Raw genomic sequence first — 22,298 nt, 5'->3', positions numbered from 1 at the left:
TGTTCTTGCCCAAAATATACAACCTGAATCCAGTCATGAAGAAACCTCTGAAAAAAGCAGATGTTAAGGTCCTTCACAAAATAAATGGTTTGTTCCTGACCTGTGGTGGTGCAGTGGATAGAGCTTCCACCTGGAATACTGAGGTCACAGGTTCAAAACTCTGGGCTTGCCCAGTCAAGGCACAGACAAGCAAACAATGAACAACTAAAGTGAAGCAGCTATAAGTTGATACGTCTCCCTGACCTGCTCTGTCAAATCTTGCAAAAGTCAAGAATGCGAGGGACATATTCAGACTGAAGAACTGTTCTAAACAGGAAGAGACAAAACAGACAAGGAAATGTAGCCTGACCAGCAGTGGATAGATGCAGAAGACCCAGGTCACTGGCTTGGCTGGAGCCCCAAGGTCAAGGCACATATGATAAAAGCAATCAATGAACTAAGGTGATACAATGAAGAATTGATGCTTCTCATCTCTCCCTTCCTGTCTGTCCCTATCTGTCCCTCTCTCTGTCTCCCTAAAAAAAAAAAAAAAGAGAGAGAGAGAGACAACGAAATGCAACATATAATCCTGGGTTCATCCTGAACCACCACCCCAGACTAAAATTTTTTAAATGTTTTCTTTTGCTATGAAAGATATTAGGAAGACAACTGGCAAAATCTGAACAAGGTCTGTAGATAAGACAATAGGAGTATAACTCTGGGCTAATTTCCTAATTTTGATAACTATATTCTGGTAAATTATCCTCAGTTTTAGAACACATACCTATGGGGAGTGGGGGAAGGTGGAAGAGGCGAATGGGAGGATAAAGAGTGAGGAAAGGAGACCTGACTTGGGGTGGTGAACACATATATAGATGATATATTATAGAATCGTACACCTGAAACCTATATAATTTTATTAACCAGTCACCCCAATAAATAAAAAACATCCAAAAAAACCATGCACATGAAGTTATCTAGGAATAAAGGGGCACTGTATCTGTAACTTACTCTTGAAACTTAGAGAAGAACAGAAAGACAAAGGGAATGTACTGGGTTGACAAGAAAGTGTTTTCAGTTGTCACATACAGCGTTATAATTGAAGAACTTCTGTCAGTGTTATGGTTTTTTCCTTTTGGCATTTGATATCAGTCACATTTAGGTTACTTTAGAAGCAAGTTGTGCGTAAGTTTGTAACTGTTAGTTTAGGGTCAATTCTAACATGGAGTGCAGAAATGAACGTTTTCGGCATATTTTACTTCTTTATTTCTGTCAAGGAAATAAAGCTGCTGAGGCTCACAAAATAATATGTGAAGTTCATGGTGTTGATTGCATAACAGAATACACATGTCAGAATTGGTTTAAAAAATTCTGTTCTGGAGATTTTTCACTCAAAAGATGACCGTTTTGGTCAACATACTGAAGTTGATGATGACCAAATCAAAGCCATAATTGAAGAAAACTGACATATAACTGTTTGAGAGACTGTAGAGAGGTTAAATGTATCGCAAACAACTGAAAATCACTTAAAATGTCTTGGACTCGCTAAGAAGCTGGATATTTGGGTTCTGCATGAATTGACATTCACTTAAAACAAATCAATATTTGCGATATGCATCTCAAGTGCAATGAAACCAACCCTTTTTTGAAAAGAATCATCACTGGTGATGAAAAATGGGTTATCTACAGTAACATCATTTGAAAACAATCATAGTCCAAGAGTGATGAACACGCACAAACCACATCTAAAGCTGAACTGCATCAAAAAAAGGTCATGCTGTCAATTCGGTGGGACTACACCGAAGTGAGCTGCTTTCAAGAAACCAGATGATCAATTCAGGTGTTTACTGTCAACAACTAATGAAACTGGATGAAGCAATCAAAGAAAAACCAGCCAGAATTGGCAAATTGCCAAGGAATTGTGTTCCACCATGATAATGCAAAGCCTCACACATCTTTAATAACTCAAGGGAAATTACGGGAGCTTGGTTGGGAAGTGATATTGTATCCCCCCATACAGCCCTGACCTGGCACCATCTGATTACCGTTTATTTCAGAGTTTGCAAAACTCTTTGAATGATAAAACTTTCACAAATGATGATGACCTTAAATCGCACTTGGTTCAGTTTTTTGCTGATAAGAACCAAAATTTCTATGAGCGCAGAATCATGAAGCTGCAAGAAAGATGGCAAAAGGTCAATGAACAAAATGGAAAATATATAATTGATTAAAGTTTATTCTTTGTATAAAAAAATGAGTTTAATTTCACATTACAAAATCGAAATTACTTTCTTGCCAACCCAACAGTCAATGTTAACATTTTGGAAAATCTAGAGAAAATTACATGGGAATTCTTTGTACTGTTTCACATCTTTTTCTGTGTCTGAAATTATTCCAAAACAAAAAGTTAATTTATGTATTTACTATATATGCAGTTGACTCTTAAACAATACAGGTTTGAATGTGCAGGTCCACTTATATACAGATTTTAAAAAATAAATACATCTGACCCTTTGTATATGTGGGTTTCCTATCAAAGGAGTCAACCAACCACAGATTGAAAATAGTAGTATTTTCGCATTCTAACTGGCAGTTGCAAAGGGTCAACTGTAGTTGAGTTTTTGGGAAATCAAAAGTTATATCTGGATTTTTGACTGTGTGGGGATCAGTGCCCCAACCCCTGTGTCGTTCAAGGATCAAATGTATATAAATTCCACATCTATGAATTGTGTGTGTATTATATATACATATATATATATATACATACACATATACAAAATCCCGTTGGCAGTCATTTGATTAAGAACTCGAAGAAACTAGCAATTCTGTTGAAGTGATATGAAACTCTTGTGTTAATTCTCCTTAAGAGAACTGGGAACAACCCCTTCGGAAGATGATCTATTTCCCACTCTAAAGCTTTAGCATGTGTCTCTCTTTCTGACAAGCATTTCGTAACAGAAAAGCTTATGTTGTAAAGTAGAAGTATAAAGTGTTTTTATCTCATGTATCTTTAATATTCCTCCTATATATTTCCTCTACGCATCCCATCTAGAAAACAGTTAAAATAGATAATATATTTAATAAGCAATAACTGTATCTAATTAACATATAAAATAATATTCATACAAGTACAAGAAAGTGAGGTGGTCAAGACTAGGAAGTAGACAGCAGACCAAGTCAAAGGATGCACATAATAACATTAGGTACTGTGGTTTCTAAGGGACCACGTTTATCACAAGATGTCAGAAGAAAAACACAAGGGAAATTGAAGGGAAAAAATAGATTAAATGGAGATGCAGAGCACAGAAAAGCAAAGAAAAATTAAGACTGCAATGATCCTCATCTCAAACTGTGAAAAGACTAGCCACTAAAAGGGTATGACTATATCCCAGGCAGAAGCAACAATTAAAAGTGCCTCCTAGCCTAACCAGGCGGTGGTGCAGAGGATAGAGCATCGGACTGGGACGAGGAAGACCCAGGTTCAAAACCCAGAGGTTGCCAGCTTGAGCGCGGGCTTATCTGGCTTGAGCAAGGCTTGCCAGCTGGAGCTCAAGGTCACTGGCTTGAGCAGGGTGTCACTGCTCTGCTGTAGCCCCCCAACCCGTCAAGGCACATATGAGAAAGCAATCAATGAACAACTAAGGAGATTAAAGTGCCGCAACGAAGAATTGATGTTTCCCATCTCTCTCCCTTCCTGTCTGTCCCTATCTGTCCCTCTCTCTGTCACCAAAAAAAAAAAAAAAAAAAAAAAAAAAGTGCCTCTTAAGTCAAAGGGCTGGAAATATCACCAAAAAGAATACAGAGATGATATTCAATAGTCATCTTTTACTGTACTTGTACACACCATTTCTTTGTATCTAGCACCAAATGGCATTTTCACATTAATTTGGCTGTCAACTTTCAGTAGAAGGGAAATTGCAGCAGTGTGGCTGGAATATGACCCTACCACCTTCTGGAGAGGTGATTCTAGGTCCCTCACTCTCTCAGTCTCAGCTTCCTGTGGGTAAAGCAGATGATAGTATCAGATGTGCATGTATTCAATGTGGGAACAGTTGTGAACAGTGAGATATAGTATCCTGGAATACTGCAGGTGCCTACCAGGCTGTTTTTAAAAATATTAATGTTTAGGCCTGACCTGTGGTGGCGCAGTGGATAAAGCGTCGACCTGGAAATGCTGAGGTTGCCGGTTCGAAACCCTGGGCTTGCCTGGTCAAGGCACATATGGGAGTTGATGCTTCCAGCTCCTCCCCTCGTCTCTCTCTGTCTCTCCTCTCCTCTCCTCTCTCTCTCTCTCTCCCCCCCTCTCTTCTCTAAAATGAATTAAAAAATAAATAAAAAATTTAAAAAAAAAGAATGTTTAAAAATATTAATGTTTAAATATTCATGCTGTCAACATTCAGCAATGTCTGTGAATCGCTTTTCCTTTTCAAGTGTGACAGCTTAATAAAGTACTTTGAGGTGCAGTTTTTTCTGTAGCCCTGCTTTTTGCCAGGCTTGCTGTGGGTCTCCCTAAGCAGTAAAGGGGGTAATGCTCCAGAGAGTGCAGCTGGGCTCCAATCCTGTTCTCATCATTCATAACTGTTTGATCTGGGGTGAGTCAGGGATCTCCCTGAGCTGTGCTCCTCACCAGTGGGGTGGGCTGAATGGTCCGTCCCCCTTCCAGCCCTAAGGGCTACTGGCACCCATGCTAGGTACCTATGTAAGAATCTCAGGGAGCCTGACCAGGTGATGGCACAGTGGATAAAGCATCAACCTGGGACGCTGAGGTCCCAGGTTCAAAACCCCGAGGTCGCTGGCTTGAGTGTGGGCTCATTAGGCTTGAGTACAGGGGTCGCTGACTCAAGCGTGGAATCATGGAAATGATTCCATGGTCACTGGCTTGAAGGCTTGCAGAAGGGGTCACTGGCTTGGCTGGAGCCCCTCACCCCATCGTCAAGGCACATATGAAAAAGCAATCAATGAACAACTAAAGTGCTGCAACTACAAGTTGATTCTTCTCATCCCTCTCCTTTCCTGTCTGTGATATATATATCTTAGCCTTTGGTGGCACAGTGGGTAAGAGGATAAAGCATCAACCTGGAATGCTGGGGTCACTGGTTTGAAACCTTGGGCTTGCACAAAGTACGTACAATAAGCAACAACTACAAGTTGATGCTTCCAGCTCCCCATACCCTTTCTCTTTCTTCTCTAAAAAAAACAATAAATAAAATCTTTTTTTTTTTTTAAAAAAGAACCTTAGCGAGAAACATCCATCTACCTCCAGAAAGTATATGTTATAAAATCCAGCTGATTTTAGTGATTCTGAAATATTCCTTTGGATTTATGGAGATGAGTGTAGTTCCAAACATCAGAAATCACTACTGCCAACAAATCTGGACTTGTGAATTGATCAGCTTTTCATACCACTCATTCTTACATTTTTTGGTTTTCTTCATTATCATCAGATCCATCTATTTCTTAGTTACTATCTCTCATATTTACATCTTTTTGTTTTTCCACACATTTTCTATAGACATTGGTACAACTGATAGCCCCACTATGAACTAAGATTGAGTGCCTTGCAATATCCAGATTTCCAGGAGGGCTTAGCTAGGACTCCAGTAACTCCTCTCAACACACTCAGAAGCCCTCTTATTAATCTTCCCACTATACTACTGTTTTCAGAAACAGACCACCTGGGAGATAATTTGGTAAGTGAAGGAAAAAGCACTGAATTACCCAATTCCTTTCCTTACTTCATTCAAACCATGTCTTTCTCCCCCCCTCCCTTTCTTTCTCTCACATACACGCACACATGGGGGGGTGGGGGGGGTTAATACATTCTCTGCAAACACTAAAATAATTGTTTGTAAATATTTAGTATTTATTTCTTTAATAGTCAATTTACAGAAGTGATTATAGATGACTGGAACTGATTTTTAACTTAAGAGAACTTGAAAAAAAGCAACTAACTTATAAAATAGGTTTTGGAAAATGAATAAGAAAATAATATTTGCACACTTGCTTCACCAGAGCTCGGTTTGTTAACAAAACTAAGTTGTGATCCAAACTGCAGAGGCAGCAAGCCAGTTTACTGTTCCCGCCTTCTTTCCCACCAAAGACACAATTATGCGTTCTTCCAACCCTCACTGATTTCAACAGGGAAAACAGTCCCCAAATCCAAAATAGTTCAAATGCCAGTAGACCGCTACTAGATAATCACTTATTCCTCTGAAAGACGGTAATGTGGAAGATTCAGGGGCCACCCACTCAAGGTTACTCACTCCTCTGGAGTACAGTGCTGGGGAACAATGAAAACCACAGCTACTCACTCACTTATACAACTGTTTATTTGGGAAGGTACATTCCCAGGTCCACTTTGTAAAGTTGGAACAAATCTACCCAAACACAGCCCCAACTGATAACTCACACCAGGACTTCTGAACTGGGAAACAAAGGTCAGCGGCTCTTCTCCCAGAGCAGGAGGGGCTCGTTCTAGCAGGCGTTTGTGTCAAGTCATAAGGGTGCAATGGGAAGACCTCGACTTTGGACACACAACCAAGTTCAAATCTTTGCACTGTCAATTACCAGTACTGTGACCTTGAACAAGATACTTGACCTCTACAAGTCTGTCTGTACAGCAGTGAAATAAATGGGAGTAACAAGTATAACTTCCTAGCAGCTCAGAAGCTATGAAAAATATTAAGATTTTAGTACCTATTGCCAAGTGCTTTTGAAGTGGAGTGGGCTATTAACACCCTTCAAGAAACACAAATGAGAGCACCCACTTTACCATCCCTTTGCAAGCACTGAAAGGTCTTATTAAGACAAACTCTGTTAATTTAGTAAACCAAAAAAATTATTCTTGTCCTTAATAGTATTATTTAATTACCTGGGAGGCTGAACATAGTTTCATATATTTGGTAGTCATTTGTAGTTTCTCTTTTTGTGAATTTCTTGTCTATATTTTATTTTCTACAATTAGAATGAACACTTGGGACTTAATTTCTCCTTGTAAATAAATAAATAAATAAATAAATAAATAAATAAATAAAAAGGTATCTAAATGCTGTAACAGCTTGGAGCATGAGTTCATTTCCTGTCCTGAGAACTAGAAATATCACTAGATACTTGAGTATCACCCCTCACCACTTCCACAAAAAACTCTTGAAAAGGCCATGTTCAGGACAATATTTTTATAATTGTCAAACTTTGAAGTGTGTTTCTATATAATTAACTTTTTTAATTGATTTACATTTTTTAGAGAGAGAGGGAGGGGGGAGGAGGAGGAGAGAGGGAGAGGGAGAGAGGGAGAAACATCAATTTGTTGTTCCACTTATTCATGCCATCATTGGTTGATTCCTGTATGTGCCCTTAACCAGTGTTCGAACCCACAACCTTGGCGTATCGGGATGACGCTCTAATCAACTAAGCTACCCAGCCAGGGCCTGAAGTTGTATTTCTAAACTAAATGTTCATTTATTTTCCCATGAAAATCTGTGGCCTATACATATAACGAAAATGAAAGATTGGAAAGTCTGAAACTTATTTTAGAACCTTAAAGGTATCTGTCAGTCGAGGTAACTCAGAGTACCTTTACCACTGAGGAGTCTCGAAAAGAAGCTGCCTAGGATTCTAAGTTGTTCAGTGAGCAGCACACACAGCACAGAGGAAAAGGTGAGTCCCCTGACTCCCCTCCTGCTCCCTTCATTTCCGGATGGCAAGGTTTTGAAAACTGCATGTATTTCATTGTTCCCTAAATCCAATCCAGCTTGAGAGAAGACAATAAAACATGGGACACATAAAAACCTCTTCCAAAAATACATTATTAGCCAATCTGGGGCAGTTTTCTACATGCTTGTAAGCAGTTAGTCCTTCCTTTCCCATCCCCAATTACTTATCACATCCCAGTGTCTGCCCCTGACTGCAAATGAGTTGTATTGTGATTCCCATTTTCATTGCCCTTCAAAATCAGCCAGCTCCGGACAATAAAAACAGGAAAGTTTTCCCAAGTATGTTATATGTTTTAATCAATGCACTAGTGTTTCATTATTTACCATGTAAGTAAGAGGCTCCCAATATTTTAGGATTTCCAATGGGGTACAGAGAAAGGGCCTGTAGTCTCCCAACTGCAAGCAAAATTCCAAGACCCCGCCAACCCAGCCAACTTCCTTTTGGTTTTACTGAAAATCTCAAAGCCATCTAGCCATCCAATGTGCTCCCCCCTCAAATTCTGCCAACTCCATTTTTACATCCTCACCTTCAACTCTTGGGCTAGTCTGCAAAATTGGGGAACACCTACTGTGAAGCATCCTCCACCAGTGAAGGAAGAGGACTTCCTTCTCATCTCCCCCGAGTTCTCAGTCTCGTCTCGCCTTCCTGTCTCCTCCTCCATTCGCCTTCCACGTGACCCTCCTGCTCCTGCTAACCAGCTCCCACTCCAGAAGCCTCAATACACTTTTCAAAGTCCATGGCTCTTTCCTTCTCCCTTCAAGCCACCGCCACTCTTCTTAAACAGTTGTCTGGAGTCTGGTTTCCCAGTATCTTCCAGATTATGACAGAACAGAAAGTGAAATGTGTAAGGTACAGAGGAGTAGAGAGAGCGGGCTGCTCACCCCTGCAGGAGTCTGGGTGGGGTTTCCGGCTGAGAGGTGAGGGAGGGGCCAAACCCAGGACCGGTCCAAAAGCACAAGGCCCTGGCACCTGACAGGGGTCCCTAAGCCTCCTCATCTTCATCACCACCACTTGCCTGGAACACTTCCCTCTCTAGGCACCAATAGCTTCCAAATTGGTGAATTCCCAGTCTCATCTGACTCCTCCATCTTCTTGTCCCCTCTGTAGCATCTGCCAGGACACCTTGCCCCTTTTCTTTACCTCTAACTCCCATGATGTCACAGTACATAAGCTCTCCTCCCACCTTGGCAAGTGCTCCTGCCCATCCCCCCCACCTGTGACTTCTCTACCCTGAGCAGCCTGGCCTTTTCTCATGCTCCCCTGCATCACCCAGTTGCTGCCATTTCAACTATTCTCTCAATATCTCCCCAAACCCAATGTGTCTCCAATGAAATATACTAGCTTTTTCCAAGTGAGAGCTCCTCAGACTGTGTGGGCTCTGACATTGCCAACACAGTCCGGAGAATCTGTCCAGCACAGCACTGGGTAGGCAAAGACCGCAGGCCTGGGCCCCACCTGCAAGAGGTCCTTCCCCAGGTCGCTCAGGCTCAGGCACCAGGAGTTCACTGTGACATCAGCCACTTTCAGCCCTACAGTTTTGTCCCTCCCTGCACAAATTCAGCCAACCGTCCAGGTCTCTCCCATCCTTTCCATCTGGACACACTCAAGCATTCTCATCTCACCCCAGGACTCCTGGACTCCTAGGAGTCTTCTCATCGTTCTAGCTCCTTCTGGTCCTCTCCCTCAGATCACTATTACCTTTCTAAGCACATGTCTCAGTCACATCACCTCTTGGCATAACTTTCAATGGTTCTGTGCTGCTTCTTGAATAAGACAAGATTCCTTCACTGGCATTCAAGGTCTGGCCTCTTATCCTTCTAGGGAAATAGAATAACTTGCATTACCCTAAACAGCCCTGCACTTTTTCCTCCCTTCATGCCTCTACTTCCCCTGTGCTGGCTTCAACCTCAAGGTGAGGGTAAAGGAGGACTTCCACTTTTCACTCTAAACACATCTATACTGTTTACATTTTTTATTAACAAGAATTCCTTTTCTAAAAAAATTAATTCGTTTTACAGAAGAGGGAAAACGAGAAATATCAACCCATAGTTGCCTTACTTTAGTTGTTCACTGGTTTCCTGACGTATGTGCCTTGACTGGGCAAGCCCAGGGTTGTAAGCCGGTGACCTCAGCATTGCAGGTTGATGCTTTATCCACTGCGGCACCATAGGCCAGGCAACAAGAATTACTTTTAAATATATTTTAATGTTTCTATTACAGTTGATATTCAATATTGTTTTATATTAACTTAAGGTTTACAGCATAGTGGTTAGATACTGAAAAAGAATTACTTTGAGTTAAAAGAATGACAGAATTTCAGGAACTAGTCTACAACTTCCTCTAGCTTCATTCCTTGATCTTACCAGCCCAAAACAATCTTTCTATTCTCTCTTTATATATATCATATATGTACATACATACATACATATACATATATTATATGTATAATATATGTAATTTTTTTTAAGCAAGAGAGAGAAGAAGGGAGAAATATGAGAAGCATAAACTCGTAGCTGCGGCACTTTAATTGTTCACTGATTGCTTCTCATACGTGCCTTGACTGGGGGGCTCCAGCCAGTGACCTTGGGATCATATCGATGATCCCACACTCAAGCCGGTAAGCCTGCACTCAAGCCATCGACCTTGGGTTTTAAAACTGGAACCTCAGCATCCCAAGTCAACACTGTAACCACTGCGCTACCGACTGATCAGGTTCTACTCTTTATTCTCAATTTTTTCTCTGGATTTTATAGACATTTTAAGATTTTATTTATTGATTTTGGAGAGAGAAGAGAGAGAGAATGGGTGGGGGAGGAACAGGAAGCATCAACTCATAGTAGTTGCTTCTGTGCCTTCACTGGGCAAGTCTAGGGTTTCAAACCTTGAACCTCAGCATCCCAGGTCAATGCCCTATCCACTGCACCATCACAGGTCGGGCTCAACTTTGTGGACTTTTAACACAGACTTTGTATTATGTATAGTGGTTTGTGCTAACATTACTTCTTCCTAACTCATTTTTTAACTCCTTTAAAGGCAAAGTTGGGTCTAATTCATCCTATTTCCCACAGTCCCTTATCCATGACCTATGATAGGTCCTCAATAACCATCAGACGGAGTTGAGGAGTTATGGCTTAATCTTGAAGATATCTATAGTTCCCTGGTTTAGCAAGTTGACTCTAAATTGAAATACTGGTAGAATCTTTGCATTATAGATTTTCCAGTGAGTTAGTGACTTAAATTCCTTTTTATACCACAATTTTTTTTTAACTTTGCACATCACTGTTAAGGCTGGAATACTCTGTTAAAGGTTAGGTATTATGTGTGTGCTAGCCTACTTCTTCCTCAAGAATACACAGAAATGAGATCAACGAAGAATAAGAACCTATAACTTTCTAAAATTATAACAGAGTAAGCAGACATTCCTGCCAGATCCAGCCATTCAAAGAAAAAAGACAGACAGGATTTGAGTCCCTCCACAGGGTTTGTCACCAATTGTCACCCCAGCAATACAAGTGCCAGAACTTCAACACAGGCAGAGCACTAGAAAAAGCTTGTTCTATGTGGAAAGCCCTCATTAAACCCTGAGTTATATTTAGAAAAAAATGGAATAGAGTTATATTTAGATGAAATGGCTTAAAAGAATTTTTACCAAAAGCAGCATGTTTATCCTAATCTTCCATAAGAAAAGGTTTCACTGAGCTTTTACATACAACTCCTAAAGACAGACAACTTCTTTAAACAAAGATTTTTGTTTAGGTTCTTTGTGTCAGAAAGAAATCAGGATTAACCAGGACATCAGCAAGACTGCCCATGGGGAGCAGTGGGATAGAGAGGCCTTAAAATGAAACACAGACTTGGAGAACAAAACCATTTCATACAGAAACTTGAACTGAGATGGGCAGAGAAAGGTGTGACCTGTGCAAGAAAGCTCTTAAATTTATAAACTAGACACAAAAACTATAGATTTCCTCAGCAATCTACCTAGAAATGGTATTCTCTTCCAAAATGTCATTAGTGCTCTAACTGTGGCCACAATCAAACTATTCCCCATCACTTTATTGGCTAGCTGAACCATAGTCAGCATTTTCCTTTTGGAAAATAGTCAAACTATTTTTGACATTTACTTTCTTCTGTGTTGACTTACATTTTCCTAATAAAATTCTTGTCAACAGCACCGAGGTGGTTTAGTAAACTTGTGAAGCCTTTTCAGGAATGAATGTATCATTTTGAGGTGACTATTTGAAGAAGTAAAAGATGGTTTATGACAGTTATGCCTCTCTTCCTCGGCCACAGAGTCCCCAGGGCTCCAGATGGGAATGAATCACAGCTTGGAGGCTTGGCACACACCCCAGGTTAAGGGGACCTCTTCTCTAAAGAGCCTCAGGAAGAGGCCACTTCCCAGCTTCCCAGCCAAACCAGAGTGGAGGGCAAAGGTAATGCCTGCGGAGGAGACGGCCTGACAGCAGAACTGGCCAGTCCCCAGTCATCCCAGCAGGAATTATGCCAGCGGTAAAGGTGTTGCAGCCCTGCTGCTTTCTATTCCTGGGGTCAATTAACACCCTAAAAACACTCCAGCTAATCCCCACTTTTGCTTTTGGCTTGGTATTTCCAGAAAGTGTTAAGAGCAACAGAGAACTGAAGTCACCCAATTTTATACCACTTATAGTCCTTAGAGTAACAAAGCCTAAGGCTATGAAATTTAGAGATGAAAAAACATAAACCTAAACACCAAAAGAGACCAGACTATAGAATTCAGGCACTGCCTTCTTCCCCCCTCAGCCATCTTCCTCCCCCTTCCTTCACCCTCTATCTACCTACATCCATTTTAAGAGATGGGACCCCAAGAAAGGGCCTATAATTTACCTACAGCAAGAATCACATTGGTTACATTAATATAATCACATAGAGGAAAGCATCATCTCAAACATATAGTCCAGATAAATACTTAAGGCTTTCCTCACCTGCTTTCCCAGCAGCCCATGATGCCCAAGGATAGGATCAAAGAGCAGGTTCTATTGAGCTGACTGAATTGCAGGAACTGTCCCCATCCATCAATGAACTTTGTAAGCAGGCAGGCCTAACACAATGATAGGCACTTACAGAACAGAGAATCAATGGGGGAATTGAATTCCTGCAATGATAAATCACCAGGGAGACAAAATCTAGGTATGCGTATGGGCCCGGACATGCTAAGTCATTTATGATGCATCAACAGAGAGAGTGTCCTCAGAAGCCTATAAGAGGGTTTTCAACATGAGCGAGGGCAGGGAACAGCTGCAGGGATGAACAGGCAGTAAGAGGCATGCAGAGAGGAAAGGTCGGCTTCCCCAACAAGGGATCCGAAAATCCCACACAGGCCTGGACTTAATAATAGGAATCCTCAGTATCACCAAGAACCCACTGTGGAAGGTTTTAGGCAAAAGGACATGTAAAATGGTAGAAAGAAGGCAAGGTAGTAGAAGGTGGTGGGAGGGAAGGAGGGAGGGAGGGAGGGAGGAAGGAAGGAAGGAAGGAAGGACGGACAAACCAGAAAATCTGTCCTACTGGATCTCACTCATCCTTACAGGGCAGCAGATGAAGACCCACAGTTGTCAATCCCCATTCAAAAAGGAAGAATCCAAACGCCCTAGAAATGGATAGGTAGAAGGTGCTTTATCTGCACCAAGCCCTGGATCAGTAGTACTCACAGAGGACTTAATGGCTCCAGACCCCTCTTTGGGAAACGAGACTTTGTAGCATAACCCTCTCTCACACACAGAGGTACCGGGATCCTACCCAAACTTTCAGAACAGAACTATATCTGCTGACATGGAAGGGAATTAGTGAAAACCTAAACAAAGTTGCTACAGCTTGTATCATTTAACTTTTATTCCCACCTTTTTTCTTTTAATATAAAGGAGAAAAAGTAATAGCTATATGTTCAGATCCAGCTTATATAAATATTTAGGACTTCCTGGGATGCTCCAAAGTGCAAGTCTTTCCTGTTTGAAGCGTTAAAGGCTGTGTGGTTCCACTCCCCTCTCCCTTGGTCAGAGCCCCCCCCACCCACCTCCACTCCCTCATCTTAACAGGCCAGTAGAACGCACCATCGAACCCACAGCATAAGCCTCCGCTCTCCATCGACCACAACAGCAGGAACCGTACATTTAGCACCGAGCGGCCCTTTAATTATGATAATTATTTAAGGACAGCTTAAATATAAACTGAGTCCAGCCCTGCTCCTAAGGCGCCAGCACCTCCTGCTCCGCTAATCAAGAATGGACTGGCGGCGGCACTGGGAAGCTGAGAGAAGCAGAGAACCACAACGCGCGCGCAGCGCCCAAGGGGCAGCACGCAAGATCCCGGCACAGAGCAGATAGGCACTCATCCAAATCTGCCATCGGACATAGCACCTGGACAGAGGCCCTGGGTGGCGTGTACCTCGGCGGACACAAAGCCTAGCCAACCCCGGGCTGCGCCCCTCGAGACTTGTTGGGGCGGGAGTTCAGAGCCAGCGAGGGGGAGATGGAATCCGCCCTCATTTGCACTTCGTCTGGGGCCCGGTCAATTTGCTTAATCACGGCTCTAAATGCCAGCGCGCAGCACACAATGCGCGCCCATTAACAGGTTTAAAGTGTCGCAGCGCTTGCTTTAAATGAGAAAAGGCAACAAAGAGAGGAAAAGCCAAGTTCCTCAACTTGAAGAATGCCGCGAGTTTAAAATCCCAAACTCCACAGAAAAGTTGAGGTCCAAGCGCAAGGGCTGAAGATGGGGAGAGGGGTGTGTGAATAACCCGCCACAAACACTGGGTTTCTTAGGAACCAACTCACAGCGCCCAGTGAAATTGAGGTCGGGGGCAACGCCGCCAACCCAGCTCCCGGGCCCACTGCCCAACTGCCAGGGAAAGCTGACCCACTTTCAGGAAGGAAAACGAGACCCACCCGCCGCCCCCTACCCCCATCCGGCAAAAATCGAGGTTTTCCTTAATGAGAGCAAAGATTTTTGAAAGCCAAAGGAGACTCCGTAAGTGGACTCCCGAAGCCTCTCTTCAGAAAAAGGGGGAAATTTAAAGGCATGTTACTTTCATCCAGGCACCGGCTAGACGCAGCCTAACGCTCGGCCGCCTCTGTTCAACTCCGCAAAGTAGTTCTTCTGCCCGGGATCCTCCCGAGACGGTCCCATCCCCCATCCTGTCGCCAAGCGTGGGGGCACATCCCGCCGGCCGGGCCTCCCACCCACCCCGGGGCAGCCGGACAGGCGCTCACCGTGCGCGCTCCTCCGGGAGACAGAGGTCCGTTGGGGAGATACGGGCTGCTCAGGTCCGGGATCATCAGGAACGGGTACCCAGGGTACGGGGGACCCTTAAAGAACGCGCCGTCCTGGGGCCTTCTCACTGTGGGCAAGACCAAGGCGGGGTGAGGCCCAGCCCCCGCGACCGCGCCGCCGCAGGGGCCCCTGGACGGGGACCCGATACCCGAGCGCCCCCACGCGCGCCCCAGGACTGCCGCCTAGAGGGGCGGGGAGCAGGGGCACGGCTACGGGAGTGCGGGGAACCTGGGCGGCCCTAACTGAGGCTCAGAGAACCGCGGGGCCCAGGAATGGGGGCTATCCGGGCCAGCACTTACCTTCGGTGAAATAGTCCCGCGGCTTCTGGAAGGAGTCCCGAGAGGGCTGCGGGCGCCTCTCCGCCTGCAGAGGAGACACAAAGGCGAGGGCGGGTGAGTGGGCGCCGAGCCGGGGTCCTTGGGGTCGGCCGCAGGAATCCCCTTACCTCCGAGTCCGAGCTGCTGCTCTGGTTCTCCGACTCGTTAACCAGGGAGGACTTGACCTCGTCCAGGTCCCGCTGCGCCGAGGCGCTGTCGCTGCTCGGCTCCTGCTCCTCGCCCCCTTCGTCCTGGAAGGGGATCAGCTCGTCGTTCGCCCCGAGGTCGTCCCCTCCGCCGGCCGCCCCGGCGCCGGAGCCGCCGCCGCCGCCGAGCTGGGGCATGGTGGGGCCGCGGGCCGGGGCCGCCGCTCTCCGAGCCCCGCGCCGCCCGCGCCCGGCCCGGCCCGGAGCCCCTCCCTCCCGCTAGCCCCGCTGCTCCACTCGCCGCCGCAGCGGCCGCAGCAACAAAGTTTGACAGGGCGTGGTCCGGCGGGAAGCGGGGCCGGCACGGCCGGGCCGAGCGGGGGCGGCTCGGCTCGGGCCCCTCCGGCAGTGCAGAGCCCAGGGCTCCCCAACTCGCTGCCGCCGCCTGCTCCGCCGGGGCGTCCCAGCGCTTGGCCCGCCGGGGAGGGGCGAGCGGGGCAGGAAGGAGGGCCCGCTGGACTGGGCAGGGGGGCCGGAGGGAGGAGCCCGACTGCAAGCTGACACCCGCGCGCCGCGCGGAACCCCGCCAGCTCCGGCGCGCACACACACTCGCATTCACACTCGCACACCCCCTCGCTCACACCTTCCGGGGGCTGCGCCTCCCGCCGCGCGCCCCGCCCTCAACCCCCAGACTCGCCCGGGAGCCCCACCTCGCACCCCCTGCGGCCCTCCCCCCTAGCCGCTCGCGAGCCCTGGAGTCCCGCCCCCATGTCATACAGCCCCTAACTTTCTTCCAGATAACCCCCAGAACTCCGCACGGCTCCCACACCCCCTCCCACCGTTCCCGCGCACTGGCGGGCGGCACTGCCCCCTGTGGGAAAGCGTCGGACACACAGACTGGCCAGCGACACTCACAGCCTGGAGTTCTTCCGAGCGCGGGATACTGGCCGACCTGGTCGCGCTCGCGGGATACGTAGAGCAGAGGATGAGGAAAATTTATGGCACCTGGGAATATGCCGGACATCTTCCGTTCCTCTTTTCTGTGGGGTTTCAACGTGCTTCCCCCTAAATCAGGTTTTCTATTTTGTTCAGGTGTCCAGAGTCACCTGAAATCCCACTTTCACTCCATGGTCCGCTCTAGGTGCTTAAACAGATAATTCATAGTTTAGGGTTCAGAAATGATTCGGATTTGGTTCGTTGAAAGGAAAATTTTCTGCCAGTGACCTCTGAAGCTATTCACAAACTGCCTCGGTACCGAATGAGTATATGAAAAATGCCCATAATAACATTAAGACAGCATCCTTCTCCAACCAGTTTGGGAAAGTTTGAAAAAGTGGGTATTGTGTCATCCACAGTGGGGAACTATAGTGGGAGTATAAATTTTAGAAGCGGACTGGGAGGCAGTATGCAGTACCTAAAACCATTTAAAACACAACTGGCAGAGGAGTTTTCAAGAGTCACCCACCCACATACAGACAAAGTCACAGACACGATAAAGTTCAAAGCAGCAGGGAGGTCTGTAAAATGAGTTCTGGGTCTTTCTTACCAGCTCAACAGAATGAGGCTTCTTGAACACATGGATCTTGGAATGATTTTGGAGAGATGCCCTTTAAGGAAAAACGGTGTATATAGCACTCACTCTTCCATTAAAAAAAACAAACATACATATGTTTGTTTCTGCATAGAAAAATGTATGAGATCACACCAAATTATTATCAATATTTCCGATAGGGAATAGGAGAGAGGCAGTTTTGTTTTTGAATTCCTACATATTTTACAACAAGCAGATATGCCGTATCTAGTTTTTTATACCACACATGAATATACAGTCTCTTAAAACTTCTTCAAACAATATAGATTTATCTTGAATAGTATATTGAGCAAAAACTAACCCCTCCACCCCTGTCCTACTACATCTCCCTCCAGTTAATCTCCTTCCTGTTACTAGTTTGGTGTATTTCCTTCCAGACATTTTCCTAGGCAATTGTCTACATATGTAAACGCATATATAATACAAATATTCAGATTTACTTTCACATAAATAGAATTATACTGTTTGTATTATTGCATGGTATTTTCAATTTTATAAGTTTTTAAAAGTCAAAAAGCTTTTCATGTGTTCTAAAATATATGAAAAGCCTACTGTATTAGCTTCCCATCATTGCTCTATCTAATAAATCACTGCAAATTTGGTGGCTTAAAACACCAGAAATGCATTCATTCTCTTACTATTGTGGAGGCCGGAAGTATGAAATTAGTTTCACTAAATCAAAATCAAGGTGTTGTCAGGGCCATATTTTCTACTGAAGCTCTAAGGGAGAATATATTCCTTGTCTCTTCCAGCTTCTGGTTATGGCTGACGTTCCTTGAGACCTCATCATTCCAATGAGGTCCACTCTGCCTTGGTGGACACACTGCATTCTCCTTTGTCAGATCTCACTGCCTTCTTCTTATAAGGAAGGACACCTGCACTGTCATCTTAGGGCTATCCAGATAACCTTGGATAATCTCCCCATCAACAGCCTTAACTTAATCACAGCTGCCTATATCCCTTTTCCTTATGTGGACCCTGAGAAAGAAGATACCTACTAAGAAGGGCTCCTGATGGCTAACTGGGTTCAAATTTTAAAAACAGATCCTAGCAGCCATTTGGCCTCTCACACAAAACTTACTTCAAGAGGAAGCCTGCCCTCAGCAACCTGCCTCCCGCAATGAACTGCATATCTGCACTGTGTTTTTACTGAACCAGACCTTATTTATTTTCTTTTTAATTTTTTTATTTATTCATTTTAGAGAGGAGAGGAGAGAGAGAGAGAAGGGGGAGGAGCAGGAAGCATAAATTCCCCTATGTGCCTTGACCAGACAAGCCAAGGGCTTTGAACCAGTGACCTCCATTCCAGGTCAAGCTTTATTCACTGCACAACCACAGGGCAGGCTGAGCCAGACCTTATAAAGGAATTCCTAGAATCCTATTTCTGGCAGTCCGACTGAGACTTCCCTTCTGATTGGAGCTGCACAGCTAGCATCAGCATGTTCACTGACCAATCAGAGCAGCTCCATTCTGACTAATCAGGATAGAGCCTTTTGGACCAATCAAGCTGTGAAGGTTTGGAGTCTTCATTTGCAGGAGAATGGGCCAGGGAGGGACCAGGGGAAGGGATTTCTGTCAATATAAGTCAGTTTCCCTCTGTCTAGGGAGCACACTTTCTCTTTTCACCAAGGGCTATCTTTCCTGTCTGGAGTTGAACACCAAAGCTGTCTTGCTGGAGCAGGTAGAATAGAGCAGTGCTGTCTAGCTGCAGATCATCTTGCCCCAGGGCCACTTCACAGCCATGCTGTTTCATAACCATGCTGCTTCATAATTGAGCTCTAGCACTACTGAGCTATTCCATAGCTGTTCTATATCAGAGTTGAGCTGTTTGCATGGAATAAAGTTTCCTTTTTCACTGCACCCCTAATTGGGGATTCCTGTTGGCATTGAATTGGTGCCAATAACCATCAGTTGATGTCACAAGGTAACATTCACAGGTTCTGGAGATTAGTACAGGGACATATCTTTGGAGTGAGCCATTATCAGTTTACCACACCTGTCAGCCTCGAAGAAATACAAAGTCAAACAGTGCAATACTATTTTTCATCTATCAGATTGGCAAAGGTAGCAACAAATAGTAACACCAAGCATTGGCCCCTGTGCAGAGAAAAATCAGCTTCTGGGCATGCCATTGTGTAACATTTCTGAAGCAAAGTTTGGCAATACCTATGAAATACATATGATGAACCTTTCATCTATGCACTTCTAGGATTTTAAACTATGAAATAACCAGGCACACAAGGAAACCTATAGACACATCTTCACTACAATGAAAAGCTGGAATCAATTTCAATGTCCCCCAAATTAGGAATTGTTAAATAAGATCATGGTTCATTCATCTAGTGCTATGACATTATGGAAATGTGTTTGTCAATGTGGAAAGAGATTCATGATAGTGAGAGTAACATTAAAATGAACATACACAGACTTGGCTTTTCATTCTAATGCAGTATGGAGGCCAGACAGTTCCTTCCATCAAGAACAACTATAGACCTGTGATGGTGCAGTGAATAAAGCAATGACCTGGTATGCTGAGCTCACCAGTTTGAGACCCTGGGCTTGCTGAGTCAAGGCACATATGAGAACCAAGTTGATGTTTCCTGTTCCTTGCCCCAATCCTTTCTCTCTCTCTACTCTCTCTAAAATGCATAAATAAAATATATATTTTAAAAAACTATAAATGATGGATAAAATACCCAAATGAAACAACAGTACCCAGCTGATTTGAAGACATTAGAATCAGCAACATCAGCCAAGATTTAAGGAGTCAAGATACCAAACAGAAAGGAAGTTCACTGAAGTGAATTTATATTTACTGCTGTTTTAGCCCCTCCAAACATTTGGTGATTTGCAACATCAGGCATAGTGGCCACCCAAAAAGCAACTGTCTAGAGCAGGCAAACGATAGTCTGCTGCCTCTATCTGTAGGCCCTGTGAGCTAAGAATGTTTTCTACATTTTTAAACAGTTCATCCAAAAATCAAAAAAGAATAATAGTTTATTATATGAAATTCAAATTTCACTATTATTGATAAATAAATTTTTATTGGAAGATAGTTATGCTCATTAGTTTACATATTACCTATGGCTGCTTTAATATTATAATGCCAGAGTTTAAAAGTTGCAGCAAAGATGATTTGTGGTGCTCTAATTGTGTTATACCTCTGCTCCCTGACTACAAATTATGGTGATGCAGTGTTTTGAGTGCCATGTATTTAATTGTACCATGACATTTTATTTTATCTCTTCTGTTATCAGATGCATACCCATCATGACAGAACAAGAAAAGAAAAGTGGAAAGTGTGCTTTTAAGGCAGGGGTCGGGAACTTTTTTGGCTGAGAGAGCCTTGAACGCCACATATTTTAAAATGTAATTCCGTGACAGCCATACGACCCGTGTACATTACGCATTATCCAATAAAAATTTGGTGTTGTCCCGGAGGACAGCTGTGATTGGCTTCAGCCACCCACAACCATGAACATGAGCGGTAGGAAATGAATGGATTGTAATACATGAGAATGTTTTACATTTTTAACGTTATTATTTTTTTATTAAAGATTTGTCTGCAAGCCAAATGCAGCCATCAAAAGAGGCACATTTTGCTCGCGAGCCATAGGTTCCCGACCCCTGTTTTAAGGCATAGTGGGGTATGGATTATTTTATTACCAAATTAGATGCTAAAGCATTTTGTTTATTATGCAACAACACAAATATACTAAAAGAATTTATGTCAACATTCAAAGATTAAGCACTCATCACAATTTTAACAACTAAGATGAAAGAAAAGGTCAGCCTGACCTGTGGTGGCACAGTGGATAAAGCATCAACCTGAAAGGCTGGGGTTGCTGGTTTGAAACACTGGACTTGTACGGTCAAGGCACATACGACACCCCCTCTCTTGCCTTTCTCTCTCTCTAAAATCAATAAATAAAATCCAAAAAAAAGATGAAAGGGTCTCTCTCTCTCTCTCTCGCTCTCTGTTTTTAAATGAAAGGAGGGGAGATAGCCAGACTCCTGCATGAGCCCCGACCAGGATCCACCTGGCATCCCCCGTCTGATGTGGATGCTCAAATCAAGTAATCTATCCTCAGGGCCCAGGGCTGATGCTTGAACCAATAGAGCCACTGGCTGTGAAAGGAAAAGAGAGAGAGAAGGGGGAGAGGGAGGAAAAAAGAAGCAGATGGTCACTTTTCATCTGTACCCTGACTGGGGATTGAACCCAGGATGTTCGCACACCAGGGCAATGCTCTATCCACTGAGCCAACCCGCCAGGTCTTAGAATATATTATCAAACAAAATTTCTTCACTAAGTAAGTTTCAGAGAGGCTCATTTGTTAGTCATACAAAGAAAGCTATTTACAATGGTGAGTTAATTAAAATGCATTTGATTGCAGTAGCAAAAAAAAATGTGTCTAGAGAAAATAAACTTGCATAGGACTATTAGACATTTAGTATTGCTTAAAAAGTTGATGACACTGGAAGAAGCATCAATAGTCAATTAGATGTCAAGGCAACTGATTTCAAATGGTTTTTCTTGGCTCTTGATGAATTGACATATATTGACAGTATTATTCAATTATTGTTTATTTACACAGTCAATGACAAATTTGAAATGACTGAAGAACTAGCCTTCATGAATAGTCTGTGTGAAACAGCTACAAGCAAGGACATTTTCAAGGAAGTTGAGAAAACACTAATTCAATGCAACCTGAAGTGGAATCTGTTAAGATGTATTACAACTATTAGAGGTAAAAATATGTGTTGCAGAAAGTCTTACCTGGATAAATATACAAAGAAAGGTGTTTATAGCCTGTGGTGTTCATTATATTATTTGCCAGCAAGTACTTTGCAGAACACACTTGAATCTGTTACTTCTTACTGAGCCAGTAGTATTGATGGTGAACTTTATTTACTTTTGTGGACTTTAACTATTATCAGTTTTGTGAACTTTTGTTAGAAATAGAAGCTGAATATATGACTTGCTCTGCCACACAGTTTAATGGTTTAGCAGCAGTAAATTTTTATTGTGATATTTTTTAAAATTCAGGACTAAGATTGAAATGTTTTAAAACAAAGAACAAATGTTCTCAAGTGTCATCAAACAGTAAATCACTTTGAAAAATACCTTTTGCAGTTAACTCAAAATGGATCAAAGATCTAAACATAAGACCTGAAACAATTAATTAAGTACATAGAAGAAGACATAGGTACTCAACTCATGGACCTGGGTTTTAAAGAGCATTTTAT

At 43.6% G+C, this 22,298-nt stretch overlaps 1 protein-coding gene across 1 annotated transcript in view; it reads right to left on the bottom strand.

Annotated features, from left to right (window-relative positions):
* The window catches only part of TCF7L1 (transcription factor 7 like 1), a 165,281-nt gene extending 149,328 nt beyond the window's left edge, over positions 1-15,953 (bottom strand). The window contains exons 1-3 of the mRNA XM_066267537.1: positions 15,443-15,953; positions 15,297-15,360; positions 14,937-15,064 (exon numbers count right to left, since the gene is read on the bottom strand). Coding sequence (XP_066123634.1) covers positions 14,937-15,064; positions 15,297-15,360; positions 15,443-15,658 — 408 coding nt within the window. The 5' untranslated portion in view covers positions 15,659-15,953. The remainder of the gene's footprint in view (positions 1-14,936; positions 15,065-15,296; positions 15,361-15,442) is intronic.
* Between the last annotated feature and the right edge of the window lie 6,345 nt (positions 15,954-22,298).

The sequence above is a fragment of the Saccopteryx bilineata genome, chromosome 3 (assembly GCF_036850765.1).
Source record: "Saccopteryx bilineata isolate mSacBil1 chromosome 3, mSacBil1_pri_phased_curated, whole genome shotgun sequence".
Classification (NCBI taxonomy): Eukaryota; Metazoa; Chordata; class Mammalia; order Chiroptera; family Emballonuridae; genus Saccopteryx; species Saccopteryx bilineata.
The sequence above is the reverse complement of the archived record's forward strand: the minus strand, read 5'-3'. Positions and strand labels throughout refer to the sequence as shown.